General features: G+C 47.7%; 1 protein-coding gene across 4 annotated transcripts in view; it reads right to left on the reverse strand.

Moving 5' to 3' along the window:
• Positions 1 to 2,675: 2,675 nt before the first annotated feature.
• The window catches only part of SLIT3 (slit guidance ligand 3), a 758,707-nt gene continuing 745,768 nt past the window's right edge, over positions 2,676 to 15,614 (reverse strand). For 3 of the 4 annotated variants that reach the window (XM_059878791.1, XM_024981391.2, XM_059878790.1), the window contains exons 33-36: positions 12,294 to 12,448; positions 11,362 to 11,647; positions 9,910 to 10,118; positions 2,676 to 7,315 (exon numbers count right to left, since the gene is read on the reverse strand). In XM_059878791.1, coding sequence (XP_059734774.1) covers positions 7,080 to 7,315; positions 9,910 to 10,118; positions 11,362 to 11,647; positions 12,294 to 12,448 — 886 coding nt within the window. In that variant the 3' untranslated portion in view covers positions 2,676 to 7,079. The remainder of the gene's footprint in view (positions 7,316 to 9,909; positions 10,119 to 11,361; positions 11,648 to 12,293; positions 12,449 to 15,614) is intronic. The other variant, NM_001191450.1, reaches the window with a different exon arrangement.

Here is a 15,614-nt window from a genome sequence, read left to right on the forward strand (position 1 = left end):
TGCTTTTTGCCATTAAGGTGGTGTCATCTGCATGTCTGAGTTTGTTTATATTTCTTCCTGCAATCTTAATTCCAGTTTGTACTTCATCCAGCTCAGCGTTTTGCATGGTGTATTCTACATAAAAGTTAGATAAGCAGGGTGACAGTATACAGCCTTGATGTACTCCTTTCCCAATTTTTAACCAATTTCTTGTTCCATGTCCAGTTTTAACTGTTGCTTCTTGACCTGCATACAGGTTTCACAGGAGGCAGGTAAGGTGGTCTGGTAGTCCCATCTCTTTAAGAATTTTCATTTTCCATAGTTTGTTGTGATCCACACAGTCAAAGGGCTTCCCTCATAGCTCAGTTGGTAAAGAATACACCTTTTCTGAATCCAGCTTGAACATCTGGAAGTTCTTGGTTCATGTACTGTTGAACCCTAGCTTGGAGAATTTTGAGCAATGCTTTGCTAGCATGGGAGATGAGTGCAATTGTGTGGTAGATTGAACATTCTTTGGCATTGCCCTTCTTTGGGGTTGGAATGAAACTGAACTTTTCCAGTCCTTCGGCCACTACTGAGTTTTCCAAATTTGCTGGCATATTGAGTGCAGCACTTTGACAGCATCACCTTTCAGAATTTGAGATAGCTCAGCTGGGATTCCCCATCCCCCATCAATAATGACATTATAAATGCAAGTATGATCATCAGCCTGCTATGTGTTCTGACAGAGAGACCATCCTCCCCTGAAGAGGCCACTATTTGTATCTATTTAGCACTCCTACATCCTTCCTTTCTCCATGATTCCAGCCAACTGTTCAGTGAAGGATCCAATTAGTCCAAGCCAGGGTTTCTCAGTCTTAGGACTACTGATATGTTGGGCAGGATAATTCTCAATTGTGGAGGCTGTGCTGTGCATTTTAGGATGTTGAACAGCATTTATGACCTCCACCCACTCTGTGCCAGTGGCACCCCCTGCCCTGGTCACACAATCTAAATGTGTCTAGACATCTCCAAATGTCTCCTGGCGGGGGTGGGGTGGGGGTGCAGGCAGAGTCCTTCCCAGTTGAGAAGATCTGCAATGGATGGATACAAACGGGAACTTGAGAGGAAATAGATCTATCAGTTCCAAACCTGGAAGGAAGGGCTCTTTGTTTTAAGCATGGAAAATGGAGGCTGTGGGCTCCTGACCAGCAGCTCCTCCTGGCAGGGATGCCCAGGATGTGTGACTGTGTGTGTGTGTGTGTTTGTGAGGCTGTGTGACTATGTGTGTGTGTGCCAGGCTGTGTGACACAGTGTGTGTGTGAATCAGGCTATGTGACATGATTTGTGTGTTTTGGGCTATGTGACAGTGCATGCCACACAAAACCTACCTCCTCCCCATCCCCCACCCCCACTCCCAATTTCTTTCTTTCATGCTGAGAGGTGGGACGCTCATGTCAAAGGTGTGTTGATGGGGGCTCGGAGCACCTGGCCTGTGCAGCTCTCTCTTGCTCAGGAAATAGCAGGCAAAGGAGTGCCTGGGTTATTTGCTGACGCTTGGTGAATCTGCTGCCCACCAGAGTCTTTTTCCCAGTGGGGTTCGTCACAGGGGAGATAAAAGCCATCTTCCAGGGAAGTGAAGGTGACCTGCATCCAGCCAGTGGTGGCCTCCAGACCCTTGGCATTTCTCATTCAGAGAGGCCCTGGGCCCCCAAGGAAGCCTCTTGGCTGGAAGCCGAGGGTGGGGTCTGCCCCCTCCCCTCACTCACTAGTCCTCTCCTAGTGGTCTCTTGCTCATGGCATCAGCTCTGGCCTCCTAAGGATCTTGGGCTATCCACCTCCCTCAAATGAGACCTGTGTGAGGGCAGACAGGTAGGGAGGGCTGCAGGGCTAGGCTTCTTCTGTTTCTTCTTTACCCCACCCTGGGTTCACATTCTTCAGAGAGGCCTTCCTCAAATTCGCTGTGTAAAGTACCCACCAGCTAATGTGCCAGCCCATCTCTACTTTTTAAATATTATCTGATGTTTCCTTTGGTTGATTTCTTGTTTTATATGTTTATTTATTTACTTGTTTGTTTGCACTGAGTCTTAGTTGTAGCATGTGGGATCTTTGATCTTTAGTTGTGGCTTGCAAACTTTTAGTTGTGGGATGTGGGATCTCGTTCCCTGACCAGGGACTGAACCTGGACTCCATGCGTTGGGAGCTCAGCATCTTAGCCACTGGACCACCAGGGAAGTCCCTTTTTGATTGTTGGTTGACACTCAGTTGAAAGTTAAGCTCCAGGAGAGGAAGGAATTTATCTTGGTCATCTTTGTAGTCCTTACTGCCTAGATCAGAACCTGGCACAAAGCAGATCTTCAGTAACTGCTTATGGAAGAAATGATGAAAGGAGGGGATTTAATTAATTGGAGTGCCCGGGAGGAAATCTTCCTTCATATCATGTTCTCTGTGCTGGAGTGGCTTCCTCTTCTGTGACCCTTGGCATCCAGTATGTGAGCACACGCCCTGCAGACCCTATGCCATGTGGCCATGTGTTCGGTTTTCTCTTCCGTATCTCTGGGGAACTCTGGATCTATTTTTCCCACGTCATGGTGCAAGAAGCCAATTTTTTTCACTTATTCCACACCAGACTTGCCCCAACCATGAATGCAGTCATCTTTGCCCCAGGGAGTGCGAAGGTCAGGAGTAAAAATAAAACACACATCACAGAGGAGGGCTAAGCTTCTGGTATTCACAAGAGCATCTGATGGCTCTCTTATCCATTTATTTTAATGATATCAGCATATGACAGTCTGTTGAAAAAAAAGCACATTATTTATCCCGTACTGGTGAAGTGGCCCTATTACATTGTTTTTAAAAAAAAAAATCTTAAAAGTTTTCTTTTTAGAAACTTATTGAGTTAGAGAAATAAGCTTTGCCAAATGCCCCATTCTGTCTTTGCTGGCCCTGCTAGCTGGCATCTCTCGTCAACTTTCCCCAAGTGTTTCCTATGGCACTGTCTAACCCAGACTGGGAAGTGTGGTTAAGCGTTACCAAACCAGACCACGCCCCAGCTTGCGGACCACCTGAGGACACCGGGAGACGGCTGTGAGGGAAAGTGCAGACACTTTCCTGGCCACTAATTGGAGAGTGTTTCAGGCTTTGCGCTGCCTGGATGCCCCTGGGGAGTCGCAGGAAGAACTTTAGCCTGGGTAGTCTCTACCTGCTCCTGGTGTTGATTTCCTGGATGACCTTGGTCTCTGGTCTAGAAGTGCCATTGCTCTGATTATCGGTGTTCTAGCCACCAAGGGCCCCTATGGGTTCCTCTCACTCTGATATCTGGGATCCTTTGTTTTTGGGGGCAGATCCACTTATGCCAGGGGCTTCTCTCCTAGCAAAGGCAGTGGCTGGCTGCTCAGCCTAAGGGTTTTTAGTCTGTTGATAGCTTTGTATCTGGTGAAGGGCAAGGTTGGCTCAGTTCCCATTCTGGCCACCTCTATGTTCCTGAGGGTTGTCCTGGGGATTTTCGCCTCTTTCCCTGGCCCTCTGGGATCTCCCTCCCTTTCCTTGCCTCTTTCCCACTTTTCCTCCTCTCTGTCATCTTTCTGAAGTTTCAGACTCAGTTTCTTTTCAATGAAATTGAAAAGGCAAAGCCATCTTGTCTAAAGGGCCTTTTGGCATGTCATTAATAGCAACAACAACAGTAATAATAACAGTAGCATCTTACATTTAAAGTCTTTAGTTTATACTTTACAAAGAACTTTTAAGTACATTCTCTCATTAGGGTCCCTTGGTTGAGTTAAAAAGGGACGTTTCCTTCCACTCCCCTGAGCCCTGCTCAGGGGGGAAACATAGCCTGAGCTGCTGCTTCTGCGCATGTGTGCATCCTCACACACAAGCATTGAACCACTGAATGTGCAGGTTAACTGAACTGCTTCTGCCCCATGGGACTTTCTAGAATTTGCCTGCTCCACTAAGAGAGTTTTAACCTCCATTTGTTAGAGAGACTTCATTTGGGGAGAATTTTCTTAATGGTACTGAGTTTGGCATTTCATAAAGTCAGGGCTTCCAAAATTGAGGAGGGAAGGCTCAAAATCGCCCCCTACCCCAGCAGCCGCCCTGAAAGAATCTTGTCCTTTTGGCTGTCTTGGCTGACTGTGACTGATTAGGTATTGGTCCCAGCGGGTGGCTGGCAGAGAAAGGCCTCAGAATGCTTAGGGCAGATGAAGGGAAAGCTGTGAGCTTGGCGAGTCCTCTGAGAAAGTCAGGGACTCTGGGTGGGGCTCTCAAGATGGCGAGCTGGGTGGGCTTTGTGCTGGGTGGGGAGAGCTGGGTAGGAATGTCGGTGGTAGAATAAGGCTCAGGACCACCTGCATGCATGAGGAGGGCTGGGAGTGTGTGGGCTTGGGAGGGGTACTGGGGAGACCCCTCCCAGGGCAGAGCTTCTGAACCACCACAGGGACTTTGTGACCCATTTGGAAATGAGTGTTGTCTAGCCTCAATAAACCAAAGTCAGCAACTGGGGGGAACCCCAAGGCCATTTTGGGTGGCAAAGCCCTGTCTTCTTCTCCCAGACCTTTCTCTACTTTGCCACCAGCTCTTTTCCTAAAACAGAGCTTGTTCTACTTCCCCTGCTCAAAAACCTGCTGGAGCCCTGTGGTCTAGCCTGCTACACGTGGCTTTTTGTGGTCAAACTCCTGCCTTCCTGTCTTCCCCATTTACCCCTGCCCCCAGTATGCAGCCACACTCCTGCCACTCCAGATCTCTGACTGCCCCCAAACATGCCAGGTCTTTTCACACTTCCCTGCTTTTTAACAGAGAATCATGGAAATTTCAACTCCCTCCCCTGTGTCCTGGCAAACTCCTATTCATTCTTGAAGACTCAAGATTTGGAAATTCCTTACTCTGGACAGCTACTTCCATATACTAAAGCAATTATCTATTTCCATGATTGTTTCTGCCTCAAACTGTAGAATCCTTAGAAGCAGGACCTGTCTCCTTCCCATGAAGAGGAAGTCCTGGAGTCAGGCTGGGCCTAAATCCTGGCTCTGTAATTTACTAGGCATCTGTTCTTGTGCAAGTTAACTTTTCCATGATTCAATTTGTTGAACTGTAAGATGGGTTAGCAGTGTCTTTACTACAGAGTTGTTTAGAGAATTAAATGTATATTATATGTTAATATATATAAATTAGAGTGGTACCTGATGTATAATGTAGGAAGCACTAAGCCAACCTAGCCATTAATACGTAAAACAGTCATCATAAGGTACAGGAAGTACCTGGAACATGATGTATATTATATATACATATTTTAAAGAAAATGCCCCATCTTATCCCTCTCTCCTCTTCATCATCTCTTCTTTGTTCTCTTTCTCCCTCAGTCCCCCTTCCTTCCCTTTTCTCCTTCCTTCCCACTCCTCCTCCCTCCTCCTATTTTTCTTCCATCCTCCCTTCTTTTTTCTCCCATTTGACTCTTTGAGCCTTCGGCTTGCAAGAACCTCGAGGCTCTTCTGGGGATGCTCAGTGCTGACGGTCCACTGCACTCCGCTCTCTCTTCCCTGGTGCTTCTGCAGGGGAGGCTCCTGGGGGAGGGAGCGATGGTTGTGGGCCCAGAGGCTGGTGTGAGTGGCTGGCCCCTGGGCCGTCTGGCCTGATGGGGGTGGGAGGGGGTGGACAGGGATGGGGCAGGGACGTCTCCTTCAGCAGTCTGCGCTGAGTGGGCTGGCCTTGCTCACGCTCCCTGATACCTAAGTCTCTCAGTCTAGTCTTTCTGGATATTAAGGAAGCAAAATGAGAACAGGAAAAATACCAGAAAAAACTGACTTTCCCTTCCTGGCAGGGCTTCTCTGACGACTTTAGCTGCCTGATCCTCCTGCATTTATGCTACTCTGGAGACGGAACCCAGAGTTTAGAGTTTGGGCTTTGGTCTTCCACTTATCATAGATGAGGCATAAGGTGAGTTACTGGGGTAAAAGAGGCCTCAGTTTCCTCATCTATGAAACAGGAATACGTTCTCAGGGGCAGGGGATATGTGGACAGAGTAGGGTGCATTATGGCTATGCGTGGAAAAGTGTTGCAGATGGGCACGGCGTCTTTGTCATAAAGATAACGACCTGGAGGATGAGGTCTCAGAGGCCTATCTGTCCCATGGCAGGAGCCTTCCAGAACTTTCCACAGCTGTGGGCAGGCTTGGCCCCTGACCCTCCTCATTCCCAGGAGCCCTAGCTGCCTGTTCTCCTGATTTTGCCTTCCAATATGAGGTGGACCGAGGGAGGAGAGTGGCTCAGAACTTCCAGAGGAAGGGCCAGGGCTAGGGCCCGAGGAGACGGGTGAGCACCGTGCCCCTGGGGGAGCCACAGGGGGACTGCCTTTCTGGGGACAGGCAGGAAAAGGGGCACTATTTTCAGATTTGGCCAAACAGGCTCAGACTAAGCCTGTGGCAGATTCAGACAGTCCCAGAATGGAGGCAAGGGCAGCCAGGAAGGGGCGGGGCTGTGAGCTCTGACCCTGCAGGACCCAGGGCTCAGCGGTTTTTCCTGGAAGAAGTGCACACCCTGGGCCTCAACCACCAGGGCTGAAAAGCTGGGTGCTTCCAGGGAAGGAAGAAAAGTCAGTAAAGGTCAGAAGAAACAAAGGAAAATCTCTTCCTTTACTGTCTTCCTCTTCTGATTCCGTTTCCTGAGCTCTGTAAGCAGGTCCTCCTTTCTGCCGACACAATAGTGTTACCTAAACATTTAAGCCTCCTCCTTCTGCCTCAGTCAGGCTGTCACTTCTTTGTGTTCATCCTTTTGTTTTAAAACATTTTTATTAGTTCTTTTTTTCCCTTAAAACTTTTAACAGCTGTTTATAAAAACATGACAATTACACAACATGGAACAAAAAATCTGGTAAAAATAACTCACTATATGGTACATATACTCAGACGGTGTGATATATTTATATAATAAAAGATGAAAATAGTCACTTTCCATAATAAAAATAAGTTCTATTTTTTGTTTATTTTACAATATACTTAATATTCTTTTCTTCTTTTGCTTCCTCTCCGGTTCCCTCTTCTTCACTCCAGGCCTCGCAGGCGGGAGACCGGTGGCCGTCCCCATCGGCCCGGCCAGAGCCCAGGAGGCAGAGTGGGTGCAGGGGCCTTAGGAACACGGGCGGCAGCCGCACTCTAAGTGTCTCTCCAGCTCTTCCACGAACGAGGAGCCGTCTGTGCACTGAAAGACGTACTTCCGCCGCTTGCTGCGGGTGGGCTGGCAGCACTGGGGCCCGCAGCCCCCACGACACTCCATGACAGGTATCTTGGAGGCCGTGGCACATGATGCATAACCCTTCTGGCGGCGGATCACCTCTCGGACCACCTCTCCGAGGCAAGGCGTTTCTGCAGAGGGCACAAGAGGCAAGGACACGGCATTGGTGGTGCAGATGGCGGGCCAGGGTAGGCTGCTCCAAAACACTTGTGGTCTGAGGACCATATGTACTTATACATTCTCTCCTCCTTCCATCCATCTGTCCACCCGTTATCCCAGAGGTCCCCAACCTTTTTGGCACTAGGGACCAGTTTCACGGAGGACAATATTTTATGGATGGGGTAGGTAGGGAGATGGTTTTAGTTTTGCCCGCTGCTCACCTCCTGCTGTGCCTGGTTCCTAACATGCCACAAACCATCCTGTCCATGGTGCAGGGGTTAGGAACCTCTCCATTAACCCATCTATTTCATGAAAGCTTAGTGCCTTTTCTATGCCAGGCTGTGTGTGTGCGTGCGTGCTCAGTTGCTCAGTCGTGTCCAACTTTTTGTAACCCCATGGACTGTAGCCTTCCAGGCTCTTCTGTCCATAGGATTCTCCAGGCAGGAATATGGAGTGGGTTGCCCTACCCTCCTCCAGGGGATCTTTCTGACCTAGGGATCAGACGCTTCCTGCAGTGGCAGGCAGATTCTTTACCACTAGCGCCCAGTGTAAAACTAAGCCCTGAGGATATAAAAGTGACAAGATCAGGCTTGGTCCCTTCCTTCAGGGAACTAAAGACCAAAGTAGATGTGGCAAGTTGGTGGACTGAGGGCTCAACCCCATCTCACACCCCATCCCACACATATGTTGACTGTACCATAGGTGCTTAACAACCAAATTAAATGCCAACATAAAAAAAACCCTGAATATTTCATCTAAACTTTGGGATATCTGGTTTCTTTGAAAACCAAGGGGTCTGGGAAGCCAAGCCTGCATCCCTGCATGGCAGTGATGGGCTGAAGCTGAGAGCTTTAGACAGGACAGGAGATATCCAGTTTGCCCCAGTCCTCACTATTCACAGTAGCCTGTCTCCATTGGTGTAGAGTCTAGACACTATATAGTCATTTCAATACATATGTTTGTAATGATCAACTGAGCTGAAGAAACAGGACAGGTTTACACAAAATACTTAGTAAAGGAGCCTGACTAGCCTAGGGGCCAGATATTGTCTTTCTGGGAAGTGATGCTGGAGTTGAGGTGTGAAAGAGGAAGAGGAGTCAATGAGCCCGAGGGTATGCATGTGAGCTTTTGTACAAGTTGTAGAAATGAGAGGTGGGAACCCCGAGGATCTGCTTAATCCTCTGCTTCCTGACCCAGCTTCTCACCTTGACCCTGCTGCTGTCCTCAATCCACTGGGAGGGCATGTGGAGCAAGGCAGTGAAAAAGGGAGTAATGCACCTTGGCCACACGGGGTCTTCGGCCTCTCGGCCTTGGACCAGTCCCTTGCCATCCCGACCCTCAGTTTCCTTGTCTGCAAAATAGTGACACATTTCCTGGTCCTTCCCGCTTCTTCATGGGCTCTTATGAGCATCAGAGGGATTGTGAGTGCATTTTAAAGCTTTAGGTGGTTAATGTGATGTCATGTGAATTTTGCTAAGCTTGATGTAGTTTTTCAAAATTATGAGATTGTTAAAAGGATAGAAAAGAGACTCATGATCACAGGTGTGTGTGATGTGGGGAGGGGTGGAACGCAAACTCCGCACACTGGGCCGTCGAGTTGAAGGGAACAGGGGTGCTGTTTGTATTGTTCTGGCAACTTTTCTGGTAGATCTGAAATTATTTCAAAATACATTATTTAACACAGTTAGTTAAGAATGGTATTTTAACAAGGTATAAAATGTGAAAGAGTCCTCTAGTGGGGGGTGACCTGCCTGGGATTCTGGTGACAGGGAGGGAAACAGACTCAGGTTCCGTGCCAGAGAAAAACCTCCAAGAGGAGACAGAACCATTTCAACTGTAACATAATTTCAACTTTGCTTTTTTGATTAACGCACTAAAGGGGCCACTAAGGGAGGTAAGTAATTTGATGTTTTCAAAATGGGATCAGACCAAGGAGCTGTCTTCTGTTGACCCAATAATGGCAGGAGGATTGAAAGGACACTGCAGAGCAACAGCTGAAATATTAGTGTGTGTAAGAGTCACCACGGGCTCTTATTAAAATGCAGGTTCTGATTCGAAAGGTCTGGGCAGGACCTGGGCGTCTGCATTGCTAATAAGTCCCCGGTGAGCCAGTGGTGCTGCTTAGAGGGCTACGCTGGCAGCTCAAGGGCTGGCAACTGGAACAGGATAAAGGGAGGGGAGAGGGGAGAAAGGGTGACCAGACAGCTCACCTAGTCCTGGCTGTTTGTTAGACAGTTTCAGTTTGGGTCCCTCAAGGTTGCCAAGCTGTTTCTGAATCTTTGACCTACAGGAACCATGTGGGATAGAGCACGTTTAGTGCAGTTCTGAACTGCTATGTTCTGGTGCTAATTTATTATGCAGCAATGGATAGCTCATACAGGAAGGTACAGCGTTGCTCCCATATTCAAAGTGAAGGAATCTGAGGCTCAGTAGGTGACTCAGTGAGGGTTGCGCAGCCTCTAAGTGGCGCAGCTAGACCTGGAACTCAGGCCACGGGATGAAGGTGGAGTCTGACCCTGACCCCTGCATCCCTCTGAGGCCCCTCCCCTGCGCACACTGGACCCACCTTGTTCACAGTGCTCCCCACTAAAGCCAGGCCGGCACAGGCAGTAGGGCTCCCCTCGATCTGAGACGTGGCACTGTCCCTGGTGACATTTGAAGGTTGAGCAGGCGCTGTTGGAGTCATTCTTCTGGTCGCACAAGGCCCCTCCATAGCCTTCGGTGCACCTGCACACGTAGGAGGTTCCGGATGCCACACACTTCCCCTGGATGCAGCTGGGGGCAGAGGTAAGGGTGAGAGGGGAACCAGGCAGGCAGAGCAGCTGCAGGCTTTCTCTATCCACCCCAGCCACTCCCAGGCTCGGACCAGGGGTCTTGGAGCCGCGCGATCCTAGGCCTGCTCCATCACATGGTCTGCCCTCTGCCAGCCCAGTGGCCCAGTATCAATCAGCTGGAGCTCGTGAGTATCACCGAAGACCACTGTCAGCTGTGAGTGCAACAAGGCTGGCTTATTGGCTGTTTCATACCCAGACATCAGAGCCCACCAGTCTTGGTGGCAAGTCACTGCTCAGAGAAACCTAAGCAGTCTCCAACCAGTTTAACTGTTCTGCCATCTTAACTGTTAACATGACTATTCCTACCACTACCACCAGCTACCACCTGCCCTGTGTCAGGCATTAGAGCACGTACTTTACCCCCAACATCAGTCTTATTTTCTACCATCGCCTCTCCTCTATATACCTGTGCAGTAGACAGTCTTATCTACATCTCACAGAGGACAAAGTGATGCTACAGCCTGGGTTCTTAATCATGCTGCAGCATTCTCCCTACTGGGATGATGTTCAGAGCCAGGCTTCATTGTGGACATATTCACTGTAGAGTCAAACATGCACACACACTTCAGAGCGACCCAGGAGACCCTGCCCCCTTCCAGCCGTCCTTCGCTTCCTATTCACAATATCAAGTCCCAGCTTGCTCAGCCACGCCAGTTACCAGGCATGGCTCCAATGTTGGTTTCGGTTGATTCAGATCTCTGAACACTGAGGACGCTGGACGTCTTAGGTTTGGTACAAGGTCCGACACATCGTAGGCCCTCAGTATTTGAATGCATAATGAATGCCAGAGCTAGGCCGTGATTCATCTCTGTCTGGCTATACACCCCTGGTGCCTGCATGGGGGGGCACTGCTGAGAGGGGAGCTGAGTTGGGGCTGAAATGCACCCACCTGCCATGGCATGTGTGCACTGGTGCCCCATTCCACTTGGCTCGGAGGCACGTGGGGGCTGCTGCAACTCTAGGCAGGCTCTGACGGTCATTTGACAAGCACTTTTCAGCCAGGCCCTTGCACACTGACATCCCTTCTGAGCAAAACCTGCTCTTTGTGTAAGTGCCTGACCTTCTGAGCAGCCCCCCCACAGGTCCTGCCTGCAGTCTGACTGCAGTCCTTCCAGCTTCCATCTGTGCTCACTTCCTGCTGGGGCGGGGGTGACGGGGGAGCGGGGAGGGCGCGGAACACAGACCTGTGGCCAAGGCAGGGGTCGCGGGCCTCCTGGTCGCACAGCGGGCCGGTCCAGCCTGGGTGGCACTCACACACCACGCTGTCCTTCTCCACGGCTCGGCACAGGCCGTGCCTGCACACGCTGCAGGACTTGCAGCCCGGCGAGACGCCCAGGGCCTGTGGGGGGAGGGCCTTGAAGTCCTGGAGCTCGTTGTTGATGCGCACCTCGTGGATGCAGCCGTGGAAACCACCCAGCGGCCGGTCCATGCCCTGGCGCAAGGCTGAGAGGCCGGTGGAGGTGGGGATGCCTGCGGGAGGGGCACCAGACGGCAACCTGAAGACCCGCCCCGCCCACCCTGCACGCCCACATCCCAGCCCGCCCACATCCCAGCCCTCGGAGGTGGACTCTTGGGGACAAGCCTTGGGAATCTCAGTATTGAACAGCCTACTCTGGTCCTTTTTGGGTCTTTTTGTACATAACCCTTTGAGAACTACGAGCGCAAGGCTGTGCTTCAGGCCCAGGCTCTGCCAGGCTGGTCGCTTCTTCTCTCTTTGGCCTTTGAATGCGCTTAATTTTAAACATGCTCCTCCATACACATCAGCTGAGCCTCAAAGCATCAGAGGAGGTGGCAGAGCCAAGGCGAGCCTGCATATTGGAGGGCCTGCACCCTGTCTGCATCTCCTCCCTCCCCATTTCATCTTCACCTTCTCCCAGCCCCTGAACAACTTGTAGTTTCTCAGAAGGAGCCCTGCCCTCTCTCCTTTTCTCTTCTCTTCCCCATGACCTGGCTAACTGTTCACCCTTTAGGAAGCAGCTTGGCCATCACTTCCTGCAGGAAGCCTCCCTTGATTGGCTTTGACAGTGGGTGCTGAGATGAGAGCTATGAGCCCCACCAGTGGGCCTGGGTATGGGTACCAGAGTACAAGGGACAGGTGGGAGGAGATGGGGTTTACCTCCAAGGTAGAGGGGGCTGTTGATGCTCACTGCTGGCTGCTTCTGGAGCTTTCCCAGGCTTTTGGGGGCTCCTTTGTCCACCACCAGGTTCAGGGTCTGGTTTAGCATCACTAGCTCCACGCTGTGAAACTGCCCATCATTCACAGTCTCCACGCTGGGCAGGAGAGAAGGGAGAGAGACAGAAAGTTTGCTGAATGCCTTCCACAGCCTGTACCATGTGTGAACTTGATTGGGATTCCTTGAGTTTTATCTCGGAGTAATTCCAAACAACATAAATCACAAAGATAAAAACAGTACATAGAATTCTTAATACCTGTTACACCTATAGCTTCTCCACTTATTCATTTCATCTGTCTTATCTATCTATATAGATATACCTCAGAGATAATGCAGGTTCAGTTCCAGATCACCTCAGTAAAGTGAGTCACTTTTCTAGTTTCCCAGTGCATATAAAAGTTACGTTTATTAAATACTTCATTAAGTGTCAATAGCATTTTGTCTAAAAAGCAATGTATGTACCCTAAAAATACTTTATTGCCAAAAAAATGCTGTCACTTGAGCCTACAGGGAGTCAATTTTTGCAGTAATAACATCAAACATCACTGATCACCATAACAAATACAAAAGTGAAAAAGTTTGAATATTGTTAGAATCACCAAAATATGACACACAGGCATGAAGTGAGCAATTGCTGGAAAAAATGGCACCAATAGACTTGCTCAACACAGGGCTGCCACAAACCTTCGATTTGTAAACAATATAATATCTGTGAAGCACAACAGAGCAAAGTGCAACAAAACGAGGGGTGCCTTTAAGGGTATTGAATCAGTTATCAAAAACTTCCCAACAAATAGAAGTCTAGGGCCAGATGGCTTCATAAATGAATTCTACCAAAAAAATTCGTTTTACTTTTTTTCTACCAAACATTTAAAGAAGACTTAATAACAATTCTTCTCAAACTCTTCCAAAAGTAGAATAGGAATGAATACTTCCAAGCTCTTTTTACAAGGCCCGCATCACCCTGATACTGAAAAACAGGAATACCATAAAAAATGAAAATTACAGGCCAATATCCCTGATGAAAACAGATGCAAACATTCTTAATAAAATATTAGCAAACCTAATTCAACAGTACATTGAAAGGATCAGACACCATGATCAAGTGGATCAATTAGTGTGATATACCACATTAACAAGGATCAGAATCAAGTAATCAGCTCAATAAATGCAGAAAAAGAACTTGACAAAATTCAACCATCTATTTCTGATAAAAACCCTCAACAAGTGGGTGTAGAGGGAACATTCCTCAACATAACAAAGGCCACACATGGCAAACCCACAACTAACATTATACTTAGTAGTGAAAAGCGGAAAGCTTTTCCTTTAAAATTGGAAACAAAACAAGGACGTCCGCTCTTACCACTTATATTCAACATAGTATTGGAAGTCCCAGCCTGAGCAACTAAGAAAGAAATAAAAAAGGTATGAAAAAAGTGAAAGTGAAAGCCGCACAGTCTGTCCAACTCTTGGAGATCTCATGGACTGCAGCCTGCCCAGCTCCTCTGTCCATGGGATTCTCCAGACAAGAGTCCTGGAGTGGGTTGCCATTTCCTTCTCCAGGGGATCTTCCTGACCCAGGGATCGAACCCAGGTCTCCTGCATTGCAGGAGATTCTTTACCAACTGAGCCACTAGGGAAGCCCCAAAAGGTATACATATCACAAAGAAGTAGAACTGTCATTACTTGCAATGAGATGATATATACAGAAACATCTAAAGTTTCCACTGAAAAACTGTCAGAACTAACAAATTCAATGAAGTTGCTAGACATAAAACTATAAACATCAGTTGCATTACTCCACTTACATCAATGGACAGATCATCCAGACAGAAAATAGGGAAACACAGGCCTTAAATGACACATTTAGACTAGATAGACCTAATTCATACCTATAGAGAGTTCCATCCAAAAGCAGAACACCACACATTCTTCTCAAGTGCACATGGAACATTCTCCAGGATAGATCACATGCTGGGCCACAAAGCAAGCTTTGGTAAATTTAAGAAAACTGAAATCATATCAAGCATCTTTTCTGACCACAACACAGTGAGATTAGAAACCAACTGTAAGGCGAAACTGCAAAAAAACCCACAAATACATGAAGGCTAAACAATAAGCTACTAAACAACCAATGGATCACTGAAGAAATCAGAAAGGAAATAAAAAATGCTTAAAGACAAATGAAAATGAAAGCATGACTCTCCAAAACCTCTGAGATGCAGCAAAAGCAATTTTGCTTTTATAGGGACGTTCATAGCAATACAAGCCTACCTCAGGAAACAAGAAAAATCTCAAACAACCTAACTATATACCTAAAGCAACTAGAGAAAGAAGAACAAACAAAATCCAAGCTTAACAGAAGGGAAAAAAATCAAAGAGCAGAACAAACAAAAAAAAAAAAAAAGAAGAAAAGAAAATACAAAAGATCAATGAAGCTAAAAGCTGGTCTTTGAAAAGATAAACAAAATTGATAAATCTTGAGGAACACTCATCAAGAGAAAAAGGGAGAGGGCCTAAATCAGTAAAATCAGAAATGTAAAAGGAGAACTTAAAACCAACACTGCAGAAATACAAAACACCGTAAGAGACCACTATAGGTAGCTGTGTGCCAGTAAACGGACAGCCTAGAAGAGATGGACAAAAACTTAGAGGACAACCTTCCAAGACTGAACAAGGAAGAAATAGATGATGTGAGCATACCAGTTATAAATGCTTAACTTGTATCTGTGATTAAAAGATTCCCAACAGGGACTTGCCTGATGGTCTAATGGTTAAGAATCTGCTTCCCAATGCAGGTGACATGGGTTTGATCCCTGATCAGGGAACTAAGATCCCACATTCTGCTGACTAAACCCATGCACCACAGCTACTGAAGTCCATATGCCTAGAACCTGTGCTCTGCGACAAGAGAAGCCACTGCAATGAGAAGCTTGCACATTGCAAAGAAGAGTAGCCCCCACTCTCTACAACCAGAGAAAACCCATGCAGCCAAAAACAAGGTTTTTTAAAAAACTCCCAACAAACAAAAGTCCAGGACCAGATGGCTTCGTAGGAGAATTCCACCAAACGTTTAGAGAAGAGCTAACACATATCCTTCTGAAACGATTCTAAAAACTTGCAGAGGAAGGAGCGCTTGCAAACTCATTTTGTGAAGCCACTATCAACCCAATACCAAAACCAGACAAAGATATCACAAAAAAGAAAATCGCAGATCAGATCACTGATGAGCATAGACACAAAAAATTCTTAAGAAAAAATTA

The sequence above is a fragment of the Bos taurus genome, chromosome 20 (genome assembly GCF_002263795.3).
Source record: "Bos taurus isolate L1 Dominette 01449 registration number 42190680 breed Hereford chromosome 20, ARS-UCD2.0, whole genome shotgun sequence".
Taxonomy (NCBI): domain Eukaryota; kingdom Metazoa; phylum Chordata; class Mammalia; order Artiodactyla; family Bovidae; genus Bos; species Bos taurus.